Below are 18,911 nucleotides of genomic sequence, written 5' to 3' on the forward strand. Positions count from 1 at the left end.
TTTTATTTCTTATCTTTTGACGCCAAGTACACGACTCTATGATAAATAGTGAGTCTCATTCCTTTTTTACTGAGTCTTCTTCTCCCTAAAGATATCTGTGGTCTTCTCCCTAATGACTCCTCTTATCACTAAAAATAAAAACTGTGTCCCTACTTTTCTTCCTGTCTAATTTCTTCTCCCTAAGGATCATTATAGTGAAAGTAATGCGCTTAAGTGGTGCAACTGCTTAATGTAATGATCACCAACTTACACACTTCACCACACCATCATCGAATCATATAGTTGAAATAGTCAGACATACTCATGTATGATTACTAGTAACTTTGTTTATAAAGGCAGATCTAAATTTGGTTGGGTAAAATGTCGCTTAACAGTTTAAACAATAAAATAATAATAATTTTATTTTAAGGGATGATAGATTCATCACAAACTTTAACACACAACCTAAATACCCACACACACACATAACCATAAATTAAGTAACTCCAATACCAACATCGATATCAACTGTAAACAAACATCCACATACCCACATCCAAGTTCCGATATCGATCTTTATAATTGGAAATAATTTTGTAAAAATAATTTTTAGTGGGTCGGAGTGGTGGTGGGTAGTGGTGAAAAATCTCACTAAATAAATAAAAATCTCTTCAGTAAAAAAAATGTAAATAATTTTTGAAAACTTTAAAATTTAAATTTCCCTTTTCAATTTTTCTAAATTTATATATTTCTACTTCTTATTTCTTTTCTTTTACTTATTTCTATCTGGCTCTATCAATCAATCCATTAATCAAGTCATATATACCATCAACTGGTACTAAGGTGATTTAGAGATGACTTATTATACTTATACTGTCAAATGGTACGTGTTTTTAGCCCCCTTAATCATCTATTTACATTTTTTGTGTGAGCCAACCCCTTGATCTGGCCTGGTTTTTTTTTTTTTTCATTATTCGTTTATCATTTCATCAATTTGATTAGGAGTTGATCATTCATCTATCAAATGATTCAATATATCCATCAACCTATCAGTTGAATTGAGTCCCGTCGTTACCATCTTGGTTGGATGTATTGATGGGTTGGGTTGCTTTACCGGTAATTCCTAGTGAGGATTTGAATTGGCTGCCATTTTTTTTTCCTGCAACAGAAGTCATGCAACGAAGAATTATCAAATAAATTCAGAACAATGAAATCAAATCAAATCAAATCAAATCAAACCAGATCACCACATCAAATAATTATCGATGATTCTATCTTATAGAACAATATATACTAACTAACCTATTCTAGGCCATCGATTAATCCTGATGAGATTAAATCTATCCAAATTACAGGTAATTTCGATAATTGGTCAAGATCATTACCAACTCAAACGATTGATGAAATCAAATCAAATGACTATAATTATATTCAAAAGATTAAATTATCTACTAAAGAAAAATTAGTATTTAAATTCATTGTCAATGATTCAAATTGGATCACTAATCATAATTTTAAAATTGAACATGATTCAAGTGGGGTTGAAAATAATGTTATTGAAGCTAATGAATTAATTGAATTCCATGAATTTGAACAAGCTGCTGCTGAACCAGAATCAGTCCCTGCTATTGTTGCTCCAATTTTAACTACTTCTGCTGCTACTAAAGAAATTGAACCTGAAGAAGAAGAAGAAGAAGAACCAACTCATATTACTGAAAAGGATTTACCAATTGAATCTCCAGTTGTGGTTGGTAGTAATGTCGATGATGATAATATCATGTCTGATATTGAAACTAAATCATCTCCAACTTTAAAATCTCAAGCTCAAACTAATAATTTAACTCAAGTTTTAACTTCTTCATCATCATTTGCTGCTGTTTCAATTCCGAGTAATTATGATTCTACTCACGATTATGAAAATGTCAATAAAGATATTGACCCTGTTACTGACGATTTTAGTACTCCAACTAATTCTGTACTTAATTCAACAGTATTATCAGAAAAGAACACTGCTGCTCCATCAGTAAATAAACCAAATTTATTAGCTATAAATTCAGAATCAACTTTAAGTAATACTTCGAATGTTCCACTTCCATCATCTGGAACAGCAGCTACATCAACCAATGATGAAGAACATGAACATGATGATGTGGTTGAAATCTTAAAAGCTCCTGGTGGTTATCCAACTACTCCTGAATTATCCAATAGTAATCCTCCAACTCCAACTAAAGCTACTTCATCTAATTCTGAAAAGGGTAGAAGAGGTGAAAATCTTATTTCAAGATTCAAAAGCTTATTTAGATATTAGTATGAGGAGTATACTATTTTTTGTTTGGGGTCATATAATATATCCAATATTTGATTGAATATAATCTTTCGTTTCATTTCTAATTCATCTTATTCCACTCATTATTCACAGTATTGCTGCTAATGTGGTTATTATTGTTATCTTTTTTTTAATATTATTATTATTATTATTATTATTATTGGTTTTTTATTTTTTATTTTTCTACTATTATTATTATAAATCTTTTATTTAATTTCTGATACAAAATTCTTGTTTATGCCAAACCTAGGGTTGGTTGTTTCTATCTCTATTAATGCTAATATTACAAGTTTTGTCTTTTCCTCCTCCACCTTATTCTTTAATTATTATTATATTATATTATTATTTATTTATTTATTATTAACTTACTTATTATTATTATTGCTGTTGTTAATTTGATTATATATCCATATATATCTATTATGTATAATTTTTCTTCTTATAAGTATGTTTATATAAACATCATCATCATCATTAATAACTTCATTTTATATAGATTTATACGAACAAAAAATACACATAACCATAACTTCATGAATCATAAACTATTCTCCTCTCTTCAATTCTTCTTCTTCTTTTTCTTATTCTTAGATTTAGATTTAGTAGATTTACTAACCGGAACAGGACTTAAACGATCCCCAACATCTTCACCACCACCAACAGCAGGAGTACTTTCTCTAATGATTTCATTCTCAGCATCTTCTATTTCCTTCGATTCATCATATTTGACATTACTCATTATACTACTTAACCCAACCATATGATCACCTCCGATATTAACTCCTCTTGGACCAATAAAAGTCAATAATCGGGATAATTCTTTAATCTTATAAGTTTTATATTTATGAGTCTTTCCCGCATTTGGTTCATATAATTTGATATTAACACAATTACTAGCATTCGATTTCTTAGTTACTCCACTGGAAGATTCCGATTTCTTCTTATTCTTCTTGGATACATTGGTATACGTTATCGATAATAAAGTAGTATTAGGATAAGCTACTAATAAATCAGTAGCTAATTCTATAAAACTATCAATATTCTTAATCACAGGCATGATATGCTATGTGATGTGATGGGTTGACAAGTGAATGGGATGATATTAGTTGATACACTCTATTCAATAGAGGGAAGATGCAATCTGGTATATATACAATGAATGATCGATATCGAATAATTGATTTCAACACTTATCTTTTCATTATGAATTCACATTTTGATATGTGTGTCTCACAATCTTTTTGCTGAAAATTTTTTGATTTAACCATTTTTACAGTTTAGAAATCAGTTTTACAGGTTTTAACAATTCTACAGTTTATGGTTGCTTTTACAGTTTTCAGCAACTGTTATAAATGTTCTCCTTGCCACCGTTCGAGTCTGACTCAATAAATTCGTCTCTATAGCCAAACATGTCTGTATCAGAATTGTCTTCATCAGAAGGATCTGGGATATACTCATTTAAGTCCATTATAAATGTGGTTTTACTTTTATATATATAGACTGTATTCATCATCTATGATTTTTTGAATTGGATTCCTAGGAACTCGTTTATTTTCCAAAGTATTTTAGGTTGAAATGTCTTTCAAATTTTTAACTCTTATTTAGGATAGATAAACTACTAACTCATCTAGCCTTAGTCTTTTACTGAAAAGACCTATCTAACTGTTATTTAGAATCATTTTACTAACTGATCTAGGTTTTGAAATTTTAGTCTTACAATACTTTCTAACTTAATAGTATGTGGAATTTACCGTCTCGTTTATTTCTTCCAACTCGCCCAATAGTTTGAATAAGATCTTTTGATTATAACTTATTTTTTGTTTTGTATTAATGTAGTCGTCTATATACAAGGTTAAGTAGGATAAATGAATGAACTAATTATAAACTATCTTATCTATACTTAACAGATGGACCTTTATCTCTTCTTGCCTCTAACTTTTGTCTACGTTTACTCTTACCATTATTTGCATCATTTGACTCATTATCAGTTGATTCCAGTAAACCTTTAGGAACAGCAGCAGCACCACCTTTTGATTTAAATAAAAATGGAGCAATGAATCCCCAAATCTTATATCCGGCAAATCCAGGGATAATTAAATAAATCCACCATATAAAATTGGTACCAAACACAATCATTAAAATATCTAAAATCCAAGTAACATAAATCACATCAAAGAAATATTCATATAATGATCCTGATAATTTCAAATCATCACCCACACGAAGTAATTTCCCTTCATCATTGAATCTTGGTCTCCCTCCCTTTTCAATGAAATATTGTAATCCCCATGATGGTAATGATATTATAATCCATGGAAACCAATTGGATGGTCGTTTAAAGATGAATAATGCAATAATACTAAGAACATTGATAGCTAATGATATCAAATGTAATTCTTGTAATGTCTTCACGTTGGAAGTGGCTTGTTTCTTACCACTTTGAGATGCCATATCGATAGAATTGACCTTGGTAATGAAGTAGTATGTATTTATGAAGCTTAATATATTATCTTTTGACGTCAAACAAAATGGTCAGCTGGAGATCAAATATGTCGTTAAAATGCTTGTCGACATAATTAATGTCGCCGTGCGGCTCATAGTTGTTCACTTTTTGCATTAACATACTTACACTTCCAATCAACCAAGTTTAAATGAATTAAATATATTATTATTATATAAATACTTATTAAACTATAAATAATAAAAACAAAAACTAAACAACAGAGAATTGGAAATAACAATTAAAAAGTAAAACAGTTACTGTATAAAATACACAATAAAATAAACATAACTAAGAAACTGATGACATTTGAAAGGCATACTAGATGCCAGTTCATCTAAACTTAGAATGAAGAAAGTGACCACGACACATCCAGATTGATTGAGTAATAAGTCAAAACCACGATTGATTGATTGAATGAATGAATGAATAAATTCATTCACTTATTCATTCATTTATTGAGTCTTTTTACTCACTTCTTTATAAACTGGAACCTTAATTGGTTGAACATACTTTGGAATGAATTCTCCTTTTAACCATCCATTATATAATTGATTCAATTGAGGGATTCTAATCAAGTATTGATTTGCTCTTTGATCATATTCTTGAATGACAGCTTTAGTATATTTATTTGAATCAAATCTTAATTTTGTAAATACAACGATAGCCAATATCGTTATTAATTTCACAAATACAAAGATTATTTCCCATTTAAATAATAAATTAATCAATATAGTTGGAATCAATTGAAATAATGACATTAATGATAAAACAACTTCTGAACTTGCAGCCAAAAATAATGCTCTTTCATTATAATCTGAAGTGAATTGATTAATAATTGAATTTAAATATTGTTGAGTTCTAACATTTGATACGCTAACTTTCAATAAATTGTTTTGAAAATAAGTTAACACATGAAATACTGAAAAGATTACAAATGAATAAAGTGCTCCTGATGTAATACCAATTTTAAAACTTGATAAATATAATATAATAGCTAAACCAAAATATTGAACATTATCATCATTAAGAAATTTAGTAACTGATTTGATTTCAAGTTTATTATTTCTGAAAAAGATTTGTTTAATGACTATGATATAAGTAACAAAAATTGATAATAAAGTAAATCGATAATATCTTAATGCTAATCGAGTTGAAAAGAATGAAGTAATGAAATTAAGAACAAAGAAAAGAATCCCAAGCACATGGCCGAGAAACCAATAGAATTGTTGAGTCCCTGCCAACTTCTTCAATTGTACTACTGGACTTGTAATTGCTGGAGTTGTTGGGGGAGCCATGGTTGATAAATTAAAATTAAATATTAGATAAATGCAATAGGGGATGAAAAATGATCTGATGGCGATAAGGGATGAATCGATTCCTGGTTACTTTCAATCACCTCAGAGTTCAAATAAATTTATCAATTGATAAACAGATGATACTCAATAATGAACTAAACCTGTTTGATATGCTAACACCAATATGGATATGTCTATAAATAACACCTTTTAAGACGTGTATTATAGTTTCCTCATTCTGATTCTCTCCTATTTCGAAAGAAGGTGGTGGAAAAAAAAAATCTCGTTTGTTGTTGATTGTTTGTGTGCAGGATGGGCTTGAATTTTTTAGTACTACAATGAATCAATTTTTGCATCCAATTTAGATTATTAACGATAAATATATTAAAGAATGATCGTAAATTAAAAGGAAAACATTTAGGGACTGATAGAGATATTAGAGGAAATGGAAAAAATTAAATTAATTAAAAAGGGGGAGATATAAAACATCAGTATAAAAGTTAAACTTGAAATAATAAATAGCAAATAGCAAATAAATTAAAAAAAGAGACTAAAAAAAGTCTTTAGTCAACCGAAATAAAACTTAACAAGATTAAGCTTCTTCAGTGGTTGGAACACCCATTGGAGGAACGGCAGTATCACCTGAATGTCTTGGAGTTTCAATAATCTTTTCTTGATCAGTTCTCATATCGTAACCAACGACATTTTTAAAGAATTCTTCATTAACATCTCTAATTAAACCCCAAGATAAAGCAGTTGGAACAACTAAAAAGACAACTAAATCTAAAATACCGTAAAAGACAGCTTCTGAATCTGGTTGAATATAGTTACCACCTTCACTTAAACCCCAAGCAATTGGATATAAAATCCAAGTGATTAAATAAAATCCAATGACACCAGCTTGTAATCTACCAGCTCTTAAATCACCAATAGTATTAATAAAAGTATTATAACCAACTAAATAAGCACTGAATAATAATCCAACAGTACCGAAAACAAAGTAACCCCATTTATAAGTAGAATGAATAAACATACCCACTAAATAACCAATAACAAATAATTCAGTACCAATGATTTTAAGGAACAAATTACCAGCAAATGAGAAAATCTTGGTAAATAAATCAGTATCAGCGGTATTGAAATCAACAATATGATTAGATAATTCAATAGTAGTTAAAACCATTGGCCAAGCGACAAACCAGGCAATATATCTAGCATAGAATAATTGTCTAATATCATCACCAACAACCATATCATTATTAATATCAGCATGATTGAATTCAGTTGTCATTGGGGCATAACCTAAGTTAGAGGCCATAGTGAAATAAGCAAAAGCTAAAACAGCATGAATATAAATTGGGAAACCTAATAAAGTTCTTTTAAAAACTTGAGTCTTTCTCTTTGTTAAAAAGAAAAATCCAACATGAACAAGAATACTTAAAGAATAAATTGCAAAACAAGTCCATAACCAATCAGAACCATGTTGAGTGATGTGAATTGAAACATCATTTGGAGGGTTAAGATTTAAAACGTTATTTTTCTTGATAAGATCTGAAATGTAAGCCATTATTGATTTAATAGTTATTACCTAATTTGGAATAAAATATTTTTGCAGTATATAACAAAATTATTGCTAGAAGTAAAATAGGGGTAAACCAGAGGTAGGTTACCCCTATTTATATTCGAAATTATATTTAAACAGAGTGAAATAACCATATTTGACAAACATTTACAGACTTACAATCGTCCGAATGATCCTTATTGATATAAAACAAGTCATTCGTTTATCAAATTGATTAGTAAAAATAAAATTGGGATACCCATATGCAGCAAAACTAAAAATCTTTTGACTTTTTTTATTTTTACTTGCTCACACTTACTCTCTGATCCGCATAAAAATATGTCAACCCTATAACTAAAATACTTTAACAGTAATATAAAAAAAATGAATGATTATTAATAAAAAATCACTCGGGGGGGTTAGGTTTGGAGGAGGTGCAAAAATATTGTGACATGATCCGACATATTTGCATTTTTTATGTTTAGTAAGGGAGAGCACGACATCGCGCGACATTGTATGATCATTTTTTATTTTATAATTAAAAGTATGATAACTATTATGAATAATTAAATTACCCCATTCCCGAGTTTCCGTGATTGATAAATTACAAATTTGAATTATACAATGGGTTGAACTTTGCAACCGCGTTGTTTTTTCAGTTTCTTTTCGTTTCTTTTCGTTTCTATTATGTTCAATGGTGGTTATTGCAAATAATTTGACTAGGGGTGGAGAACGCTTAATAATCTTGGAAGCCTGTAATCCTAATTTAACATCAATTATCCTTAAATTGGAGTTTTACTTATGTAGATTTGGAGGATCATTGGCCGAAGCAATGTTAGTTTTGGTTACTTTACTACATATGATGATTTTAGATAAGGGAGAGCGAGAAGGATCATCTATCATTACAATTGAGCAATCATTGAATGAGAACTAAATCATTCATGTTTCATAAAGTTATTTCTCCATATCATATAATTAAACTAAATCACTAGCCTTTTTACCAGCTTTAATTGTGGTTAATCTTGTATTAGAGAAGTTAATATAACAGTAGGCCGTCTATACTAGTCAAAGTATGAAGTAAAAAAATACCTCTAACAAATTTAAATTATCACGGTATAAACGGCTCCTAAAACACCTCATAAATGTAACTGATTCCCGATATAATAAATAAATTATATTCAGTTTTATCTGATCAAAAGTAGATCATCAATCAATCATTCATATTATATGGGAACGGCTGACTCGGACTCGGCTCCTGTATATAAACCAAACCCCCCATCTAGCTGTACCAGACGGCTATTAAATAGAGACATATCACCAGTTTTTATGGATTATTATTTATTTTATTTTATAATTGGTTAAGCTATAGTATATAATTATATAAAGAAGGAGTAATTAAATAGCAAAATCGGTAATGATGATCAACTAGAAAAACGAATTGGGCCGGCCATAAAAAAAGTTTAAATTTTTATGAAGTCATCTATCATTAAACAACAACAACCCATTTCATCAAAATCAAAAGAAATTATAGTTGAATCTTTGTGAATCATATGTCGTATATCCAAAGCCCATTAATCATCTTGAACAGTACAATTATCATGCTATAGCAACAGGCTGACCCAGTTTTAATCGATTAAGGATATCATCATTAATCGTAGCTACTGTACCACAAATTGAACATTTTAATCGTTTTGAAAAATAAAATGGTAAAACTGGAATGAAAAATAAAGTTACACAGTTGATGGTACGAATTGCATAAGCCAGTTGATTATGACAATGACCACAATAACATGCTATGTTACCGACATCGGGTAAAGGTTTATTAAATTCTTTAACTATATGAAAATTTAAAAAGTTAGTATATTTAATTAATGATCATGATATCTGGGGTAAAACAAAGTTATAATAACAATGACCTGGACCTGGACCTGTGTAATGTCAATCTCAGTCGTATAATGAAATTTCGTGATTTATCGATTCAACTTTTGAAATCACTTTATTTATGCTTGTCTGTCCTTGTCTTGTCCTGACTCTCATTCTCTCCCCACAAATCGAAATAAACTATACTTACACCCAATAAGAAAGAACATGAAATCCATCTTTGCCTATATGAATGAATTAAACTTGAATTGTGAATTGATTTTAAAAGATATAATGACAGTTTATAAATGACACATTTAATTTTTTATTATTTAAATTTAATAATAATAACAATTAGACTATTTTTGGAATTGCTGTATGCTGTTTCATTTATTGTGTTTATATGCAGGGGTGATGTTGACGTGTGACGTTGCACGTGATTTGATATTTAAGTATGTGAATTATTTATAGCTATTAAATGGTTAGATTACAGTAGTTATTATCTATTAATGGTTATGGTTGGTTCATAGTCCTTTCAGAAAGTTATATATAGTTGAGGTACTCTAAAATATGAACCTTGATAAACCTTCCTAATTAGGTAACAAGTGAAATGTATAACCTTTTCAAAATTGCGAAATTGAATTTTATTTAGCCGCCAATTATTATAACCTTACATACTTCTTAAGAAGTCAATATAATTATGAATAATAACTGCAATGACGATATGTCAGTCATATATACTGATATTCTGATCGACATCTATGAATGGTTACCGCTTCAAAAACATTTATATTACTTCCCCCATTTGTTTGGTAATTATATTTCAAAACGATATTTTAAAGATCATGATTTACTTTCAATTTACTTAAAATTCACTCCTCATACTAAATTACACCCTGGAAATCTCACTATTGAAAGTTGTATGGCCAAATGTGAATGGAGATTAGGTACTATTTTCAATTTGTATATGGAAGAATATCGTTGGCAAGATTTTAATGATTCACCTCCTTTAACTTTATATCAAAAATTTTGGAGGAATGCTGAAATCAAACAGATCAAAAAGAGAGAATCGTTATATTTGAATGAGATTGAATGTGATTATCCTGATGAAATAATGTATATAAGATGTCAATTAATCACTTCCATATTAGTGGTTCATCATTGTCCTCATTTAAAAGCTTATAATAAGAAAGATTATTGGAAAATTATGAGATATATACAAGATTTAATTCAACATTTAAATGATGAAAGGGTATATTATTTAACTAATCATAAATCATCAACCAATAATCCTCCTCCTCAATTCCCTATTGAAATGGTTGAATGGTTTGATTATTTCATTCAATGTGATTTTAATAAAATTTATGAATTTGAACCTCCAATATTTAAAATTGAAATTAATAAACCAATTAAGAATTTAATTGATTACCCATATGATTCAAAATTAAAAGAAGAAGATACTAATTTATCATATTCTACCATATCAACTGGTTCACCTGATTTATTTTCATCATCACCTAATTCTCCTATGGATTCAATTCCAACCAGTATTCCTCCTACCACTTCAAAATTAACATCATTGAAAGAACAACATGATCCAACTAATAATAATAACTTTGTTAATAAATTATATCAATTTTGGGATTACTCATATGAATATTATCGATTAAAAGGGATTTGTGGAGAATTTGAATCACCAATTAAATTTTTAAAATTAAGAAAAGATCAAAAGAATCGGAAACAAATAATGATGGATTGGAAAGGATCAGGATGGCCTAATCATATATTAGAATTAGAAAATGATTTTCAATATCTTAGACGTAAACTTCGTGATGAATATTATGATTTAACTAGTTTTGAAATATCAAATATGATAAAACAATTGAAAATATTAGAAAACCAAATTAAATTTGAAAAGATGAAATATCCTCATATTAAATTAGCTCCCTTACAACTATTATATCCTGAAAGAATTGAATATAATGAATTACCTCAAGATTTAGTTAAGAAGTTGATATCTACTAAAGATCAACAATTCCTTTCCCCAAGAATCATACTTCGAGATTCCATTATAGCAAAGTTTCAAAATCTTTTAACTAAATCTACATATAATGAAGAAATTAAATTTGAATCAAAGGGTCAACTTCCAAAGGTTGAAGAATATCAAGAAGATTTAATTAATCTTGATGATAAGAATATGGTAATTCAAGATGAATCTACAGTTCAAAATTTAAGTTCATTATTAAATTTATATACTGGATCAATTAATGATGCATCTTTAAGACATATTTCTGATTCAACCGCTACTAACAATTGTTCATCAATTTTCAGTTCAGTAGTGATGAATGATGAAGAAGAGGAAGTGGCAGATGAAACAATTGATGAATCTCGAATTCAACAGAAAGCTCATGATCAACATTCTGATTTGGTTTCTATTCCTATGGCTGTTATAAGAGCCATTGCTCGAGATTCAGATTTATATCAAGGATTTCAAAATGATACTATAACTTCTATACTTGAAGAAAGTCCATGGCATGAAACATAATACACTAATATATATATATATATATAATCTAAGAAAGTAAATTAAATTAATTCATTTTTTAACATTAAATACAATTTTTAGAAGACGACAATTTTATTTTTTAAATAATCATAACATGGGAAAGACAAACCTATACAAAACAACAAAATATTAGTTAAGAATAATACAAAAGAAGAAGGAAGTGGGAAAAGTTAAATAATCGGGGTTTTTTTAGATCTATTAATACTCTGCTGTATAAGCTGTTGAGTTAAATTCTTGAAAGTTTTGAAAATTCTCATCTCTATTGCCATTCTGTATGTTTCCATTTGTAGATGATTGAATATGAGATGAATTTGATTGTTCTATAGAAGGAGGTTGAGATGGGGGTTGAGATTGTGGTTGCGGTTGCGGTTGCACTTGTGATTGAGATTGGGCTTGTTGTTGTTGTTGTTGTTGTTGTAAGAGTTGTTGTTGTAATAACTGTTCTTGGAATAATCGTTGATGTAAGGCATCATCATTTTCTTGTTTTAAAACTGGATGAGATTCATTATTTTCTTCACCTTTTGAATCTTCAGGAATAACTCCATTTCCATTAATTATATCATTTGAATCTTCATTAATCGATCCATTATGATGATTATTACTATTATTATTGACATAACTATTGGTTCTAGACAGAGTATAAGCTGCCTTTTTTGGCTTTTCTTCTTCTCTTGGAACCACATCAATTAAAAAATCAAACATATCACTTTTAGTTAAAGCAGCTGCAATATCTGATTTTTGTAAAGTTCTTCGTTTATTTTCTTCAGCATGAATCCAAGCTCTCATGGTTAATTCAGTAATGAATACATCACACCCCTTAGCAAATAATATTGGTGCTTCAGCACTAATCATCCTTACATCTTCATCAGTTTTCATAACTTTTTTAATTCTAGCCAAGGGTAATTGATGATTTTTAAAATCATGATCATCATGTTCAATCGAATTAATGGTTTCTTGCCAATATTGCATCATCATATCTCTATGTTTCCCTGTTAATCCTTGTCCCACATTATTAAACGCTCCACCTGGTTGTCTTTGTTGTTGTGCAGCAGCTGCTTCTGCAGCAGCTTGAGCAGCTAATAATTCCGCTTCTTCAACTATAGGAGGTTGTGGTTGCTGTGGTTGTTGCTGAAGATGGGAAGATAAGTCTTCCTCGTCCAAGTAGTTATTCTCGTATCTTTCCATGGATAGACCCTGACTTTATTCTTATATTATATGATTTTCAACAAACTCTCGAAGCTGTCAAATTCGTCTTTTTTTTTTCAAAATGTACAGTATTACTTTTTCCCAGACCAATTTATGAATGAATGAATGGATTCTTCTGTTCTGACTAACTTTACTATACACACTATCTGCTGTTTTTGAACTTGTATATCAACTAATTATGAAATGAATTCCTTGTTTTTACCAACCACTTGATTCAATTTTGAACATACACCAAAAATTATAATTATTTTTTTTTTTCCATTATTTTTCCCCGGTGTTCGCATAAATAAATTAAATGGTACCATTTGAGGTAAGGATGTTTTAGTTTATAGTTTTTTTTTAATTAACGTTACACTTTTTTTATACATTACATTTCTAAACACTATTTATACTTTAAACTGTCTTTTTTAATCAGTTTAGGGGAGATTTATTGATCTGGTTTAATCTTGCACTTGGACAGATATAATCTTTTCATCAAATCGAACTGATTTTCTTCTTTCTCCATTGAAATCGGTGGGTGGATGAGATAATTCAATTCCATCTTCACCAACTTGTTCTTTAACATCAGCTAACATTTTACGAACATCAGATTGATGAGTGGGTAATTGAGCTGCTGCACCTGAAGATGATTTTCTTCGATGTTGAGTTTGTAAATCATCTTTACACTTTTGACAATTACATATGAATCCCCAATTAACTCTTAATTCTCGTTGTCTTTGTTGAACTGTATGACTTGGATTTACATAGGTAGTAGTTAATTCTTCACCTGCTCTAATATCTCTAGCTGCAAATACTTTTAATCCATCAGTTCTTGATACAGTGGAGATTTCCACTGATGTATTTGGATCACAATTATGATTTAAATGAGATTGAGTTAAAAATATACATGAATCAACATTATTAATATTATAAGTTCCCATCATATATAAAAATTCTTGATAATTAACTTCAGATTGATGAGTAGGAAATACACTAATGAATTTTTGATATCCTTGTTTCCATAATTGTTCTTGTTGTTCTAAAACAAATAATGCACCTCCCAGTAATGAATCAAATGCACCAGCTGATGAATCAAGAGCTTTATATCTTACTTCTTGTGAAACTCTAGCCATAGCTTTAAATTGTTTTTGTTTAATACCTGATTTATCATGAATGATATTAGCATAAATGATAGTTATCGCATATAAGGCATTCCAATTTTCTTCTAAACAATATTCTTGTAATTTAAAAAATGCTTCTGAATCAACTAATTTTGATTTATGATTATGTTTTAATAATCCATGTAAATTAACATCAATCTTCTTACAATATGGAGAACACCAAACTTCAGGACAATCATTACAATCCAAAGCTTTTAAAACATGACCACTTCTAGTTGATTTTAATGCTTTCCCGCAACATGAACATGCTTTAGCTGATCTAACTAAATTAATATTTGCTAATGGTGGAATAAAAAATAATGGATCTTCAGACCAAATCAATTCTCCCTTGGCGATTTTATGTTTGGCATAGATTCCTTTCCCTCTCTTAGTGGTCATAATGATTTGAATATTAGAAGGTAAATCTATATCTTCAGTTAATTCAGATTTAATATCATTAGCATAAGTGAATTGTTCATTATTAGTATTTGGAGTTAACCCAAATTTCTTTAATAAACTCTTGACTCTTTTTTCAGATACAGACCATGAAGGGTGTTGATCCTTTAATATTGCATGTAATTTCCCAATTCCTAAAGATTCAGTACTTGGATCTTGTTTCCAAATCGCTATCACCCCATCGACGATTTGTCTTTCATGAGGGACGATGGGACTTGAACTTAAAGGGTCTTCGTCATTATCAGCGTCATTTATAGAGATCACTTCGATCTTCTTAGTGATGTGTTCCTCTGTAGTAGCAGTGGTCATGAGGTCGTTAATACTTAATAGTTGATATGATATGATTGGATTGGATTGGATAATTTCTCCATGTTTTCAAATACCGAATTAGCAAAACAAAAGAAAATTTTGTTGATGTCGTATGCTCATTGAACTTGGTACCACAAAACCAATTTGGTGATTTAACTGTAATTGCGGAGTAACACCATAATTAACAACCATTGGTTATATAGGAGTGAATATGGTTAAAAGGTAAGAAGACATATTATTAATAGTTGAAGAAGTATAAAAAGAGAGTTAGTTAACTATAGAAATAAATAAATAAATAAATAAATAGAGGGAAACTACTTACTCAATTTCTGTTTTATATTCAATGGTACCACCAACCGTCAGACCACAAGATAATTTTGATTCATCTTTTTCAGATATACAATAATGATTTGGTTTTACAAGAGCAATCATTCTAAATCTTTCAATCATTTCAATATCACGACCTCTAAAGATTTTACGAAGTCTTTTATTAATTCTCATCACACGACGATGAGATTGAGGATATTCAACCATAAATGGTTGCACAAATAATTGACCAATTTCTCCAGCTGCAATATCACAAGAATATGAACTACTAAAATTAACTGTAGTAGTAGTTCCAATCCCCATATCTAACCCAAGTCCAAATGATGTAAAAAAAACTGACACTGTAAATCCAAATCCTGCTGTATTTGATGCTTGTAAATTAAATGAATATTGTCTACTAACACTACCACCTGATCCAAATTCATTACTTAAACATGAAGTAACTGGAATTAAATCATGATAAGGCACAAGAGTTTCATTATAAAAAGGCACAAGAGTTTTATCTTTATCAACCCCATCATGAACATTGGAATCAAATTGATGAGAAATCCAAGTTTGATCTTCTTCAGAATAATACATAATTTCACGTTCTTCCTTTAAAATAATCACATTTAATTTATTGTCTAAAACTTGAGGATATTGCATTAAGTGTTCTTCATTCCAAAATGTATGAGTATCAATTTCCTTTGCATCTCTTTTGATTAAATCATCAGGAATATCTTTATGATAATCTTCAACAATATTGAAATTATCATGTCTCTTAACTGAAAGTAATTCATTGGTATAATCAATCCAATATCCTTTATAATGATGAGGATCAAGATCAGTCACCATAAAAGTATCATTTGAAGAAGCTTGATTGGTAGCTGGTATAGCACCAACAAAGCTGATAAGTAAAAAGAATATAACTCCAGTGAATTTCATTGCGATGGTTAATAATGGAAAAAGAAGAAGAAGAAGAAGTGGAAAAGTTAAACATATTTATCGTTATACTCATCGCCTTTTAAATGATATGAACATGAGTTGGAATGATGACACTACTTGCTTCATTCGCTTCATCATCATCATAATACTTACCCAGACTCCATCTACTTAGTCCTAACCAACCTATATTTCCTAAATTCAAATCATTCTACTACTTGCTTACATAATAAACTTTCCCCAAAATATCAATATCAAAATCAATTGCCGTAAAAAATCAGATAGATAATTAAGCATAATAGTTTGCCGTCGATTGACTTTCCTAATTAGGACAGATAGATTCATCCTGCATATATATAAACATTCCTTTCCTGCATATATAAAATATTTCTAGCAGCCACTGTTGACGCAATTTTTGCATTTTAACAACAATTGAGAGATCAATTTTTCAGATGAAATAAAACTGTGAAATCAACCAATTTTTTGACGTGATAATACGATATTTTAGCTCCACCTCCTTAGACGTCATTGTATCTTCTCTTTGATTTTGCTTGGTAAAGGTCACACTTTGATTTCATCCTTATATATATATAATAGGTTAGAGGACATAGACACTTTTTTTAAAGAGTTTTTCCAAACGTCCTATGAAATCAGAAATGACACAAACTAATGAGTTCAGTATGATAAATTATCAAGCTAGATCTCCTTCCTACAGCAGTACCAGTGATTCTGATGAAGAAGAAATAACAGAAGAAGGATTAAGAGCCATCAGAAGTAATGCCACTCATCCATTAATCCAAAAGAAAGCTAGTGATTTAAGTACTTCAATTCAATTAATCACAAGTGATAATGATTCATTAATAAATGAAGAAGATGAAGAAGAAGATAGTTCCAATCCTTTCATAGATACCAAACTTTCCGATTATTATAGTCGAGTATATGAAACATCTCAATATGAATGTCGTCATTTATTCGATCCTAATTTTAATTGGTCAAAACATCAAGATAAAATCATTGTTCATAAATTAGATAAAGTTATAGCGTTGTTTGCTTGTCTTATGTTTACTGGTTTACAATTAGATAGAGGGAATTTACCTCAAGCTATTTCCGATAATATGTTGGAAGATTTGAATTTAACTACCAATGATTATAATAGAGGTAATACTATTTTCCTTATATGTTTCTTATTGGGGGAAATTCCTTCATCAATATTATCAAAATGGATTGGAGCTGATAGATTCATACCTTTCCAAATGATTACTTGGTCAATAGTTGCATCATGTCAATGTTTTCTTCAAGGTAAATATTCCTTCTTTTTAGCCAGAGCTTTAACAGCCGTTTTAGAAAGTGGTTTAATTGCCGAATTAGTATTATTTTTATCAACTTATTATAAAGCCAAGGAATTACCCATTAGATTATCTTGGTTATGGGTAACATCAACCATGGTTCAAGTTTGTGGGGCTGTAATGGCCATGGGTATTTTAAGATTAAGAGGATTTTTAGGATGGGAAGGTTGGAGATGGTTATTTCTTATTGAAGGATTAATTACTTTAGTGATTGGGGTAGGAGCCATTTATATGTTAATCCCATCACCCATTGAATTAGTCGATAGAGGATGGTTTACCGAACATGAAGTTAAAATCATTGTTAATAGAGTTTTAAGAGATGATCCAACTAAAGGTGATACTAACAATAGAAGTGGAGTAACTTTAAAACAATTAGTCAGGGTATTTTTAGATTATGATTTATGGCCTATTTATCTTGTGGGTCTTATTGCATATATCCCTGCTAGTTCAATTGGAACTTATATTCCAATCATTTATAGAGGAGCAGGATTAACTACTTTCCAAACCAATCTATTATTAATCCCTCATTATATCTTGCATATCACATTTTTATTACAAATCACTAAACTTTCAGAACGATTCAATCAAAGAGCTTTAGTGGCCATAATCTTACCTATTTATTCCATTCCGTTATTATTCATTTTCAAATATAATCGTGATCGTTTAACCACAACTGGTTTGTGGTTATTATCATCATTAATCGCTGGTGCCCCATATATCCATGCTATTTGTGTTAGTTGGGTTTCAAGAAATTCCGGTAGTATTAAAACAAGATCAGTTAGTGCTGCAGTATATAATTTAATCGTTCAAGCTGGTGGAATCATTTCAGCTAATATTTATAGAGATGATGATAAACCATTATATCATAGAGGTAATACTCATATCTTATTGTTTGGAATTGCATTACTTCCATTATTATTATCGATTAAGGCTTATTATACATGGAGAAATAATTCCAAAAGTAAAGTTTGGAATTCAATGACAGAAGATGAACAATATCAATACGTTCATAATACCCCTGATGAAGGTAATAAAAGATTAGATTTTAGATTCGATAGTTAGTTAGTTAGTTAGGTAGAGAGGAGTTTTTAGCATTTATTTATTCATTTCTTTATAT

At 29.6% G+C, this 18,911-nt stretch overlaps 10 protein-coding genes across 10 annotated transcripts; 3 read left to right on the forward strand and 7 right to left on the reverse strand. All coding sequences in view use genetic code 12, as the record gives it.

The window, feature by feature from the left end:
- Positions 1 to 833: 833 nt before the first annotated feature.
- On the forward strand, positions 834 to 2,287 carry DFJ63DRAFT_310569 (uncharacterized protein; the record flags this gene model as incomplete). The annotated part of the gene is made up of 2 exons (XM_064905617.1): positions 834 to 862; positions 1,291 to 2,287. The coding sequence occupies 2 exons, from the start codon at positions 834 to 836 to the stop codon at positions 2,285 to 2,287; spliced, it is 1,026 nt and encodes a 341-aa protein (XP_064764753.1).
- A 497-nt stretch (positions 2,288 to 2,784) lies between these two features.
- DFJ63DRAFT_22555 (signal recognition particle subunit) lies at positions 2,785 to 3,779 on the reverse strand. The gene has a single exon (XM_064904225.1). It carries the CDS (start codon positions 3,360 to 3,362, stop codon positions 2,865 to 2,867), a length of 498 nt encoding a protein of 165 aa, XP_064764754.1. The 5' UTR covers positions 3,363 to 3,779; the 3' UTR covers positions 2,785 to 2,864.
- Positions 3,779 to 5,008, reverse strand: DFJ63DRAFT_22589 (uncharacterized protein). The gene has a single exon (XM_064904230.1). The coding sequence runs from the start codon at positions 4,754 to 4,756 to the stop codon at positions 4,196 to 4,198; it is 561 nt and encodes a 186-aa protein (XP_064764755.1). The 5' UTR covers positions 4,757 to 5,008; the 3' UTR covers positions 3,779 to 4,195.
- Positions 4,952 to 6,470, reverse strand: DFJ63DRAFT_316696 (uncharacterized protein). Its single transcript, XM_064906719.1, has one exon. It carries the CDS (start codon positions 6,101 to 6,103, stop codon positions 5,261 to 5,263), a length of 843 nt encoding a protein of 280 aa, XP_064764756.1. The 5' UTR covers positions 6,104 to 6,470; the 3' UTR covers positions 4,952 to 5,260.
- HSP30 (Hsp30p) lies at positions 6,471 to 7,721 on the reverse strand. The gene has a single exon (XM_064906720.1). The coding sequence runs from the start codon at positions 7,668 to 7,670 to the stop codon at positions 6,696 to 6,698; it is 975 nt and encodes a 324-aa protein (XP_064764757.1). The 5' UTR covers positions 7,671 to 7,721; the 3' UTR covers positions 6,471 to 6,695.
- A 2,161-nt stretch (positions 7,722 to 9,882) lies between these two features.
- On the forward strand, positions 9,883 to 12,513 carry DFJ63DRAFT_316700 (uncharacterized protein). The gene has a single exon (XM_064906721.1). It carries the CDS (start codon positions 10,225 to 10,227, stop codon positions 12,067 to 12,069), a length of 1,845 nt encoding a protein of 614 aa, XP_064764758.1. The 5' UTR covers positions 9,883 to 10,224; the 3' UTR covers positions 12,070 to 12,513.
- Positions 12,179 to 13,524, reverse strand: HAP5 (Hap5p). The gene has a single exon (XM_064904229.1). The coding sequence runs from the start codon at positions 13,273 to 13,275 to the stop codon at positions 12,289 to 12,291; it is 987 nt and encodes a 328-aa protein (XP_064764759.1). The 5' UTR covers positions 13,276 to 13,524; the 3' UTR covers positions 12,179 to 12,288.
- Position 13,525: 1 nt separating this feature from the next.
- On the reverse strand, positions 13,526 to 15,359 carry DFJ63DRAFT_22562 (S-adenosylmethionine-dependent methyltransferase). The gene has a single exon (XM_064904226.1). The coding sequence runs from the start codon at positions 15,198 to 15,200 to the stop codon at positions 13,737 to 13,739; it is 1,464 nt and encodes a 487-aa protein (XP_064764760.1). The 5' UTR covers positions 15,201 to 15,359; the 3' UTR covers positions 13,526 to 13,736.
- Positions 15,360 to 16,772, reverse strand: DFJ63DRAFT_22563 (uncharacterized protein). Its single transcript, XM_064904227.1, has one exon. The coding sequence runs from the start codon at positions 16,449 to 16,451 to the stop codon at positions 15,519 to 15,521; it is 933 nt and encodes a 310-aa protein (XP_064764761.1). The 5' UTR covers positions 16,452 to 16,772; the 3' UTR covers positions 15,360 to 15,518.
- A 356-nt stretch (positions 16,773 to 17,128) lies between these two features.
- DFJ63DRAFT_283529 (allantoate permease) lies at positions 17,129 to 18,856 on the forward strand (the record flags this gene model as incomplete). Its single annotated transcript, XM_064904727.1, has 1 exon — positions 17,129 to 18,856. One exon carries the CDS (start codon positions 17,129 to 17,131, stop codon positions 18,854 to 18,856), a length of 1,728 nt encoding a protein of 575 aa, XP_064764762.1.
- Between the last annotated feature and the right edge of the window lie 55 nt (positions 18,857 to 18,911).

This window comes from Scheffersomyces coipomensis (assembly GCF_036884675.1).
Source record: "Scheffersomyces coipomensis strain NRRL Y-17651 chromosome Unknown DFJ63scaffold_1, whole genome shotgun sequence".
Lineage (NCBI taxonomy): Eukaryota > Fungi > Ascomycota > Pichiomycetes > Serinales > Debaryomycetaceae > Scheffersomyces > Scheffersomyces coipomensis.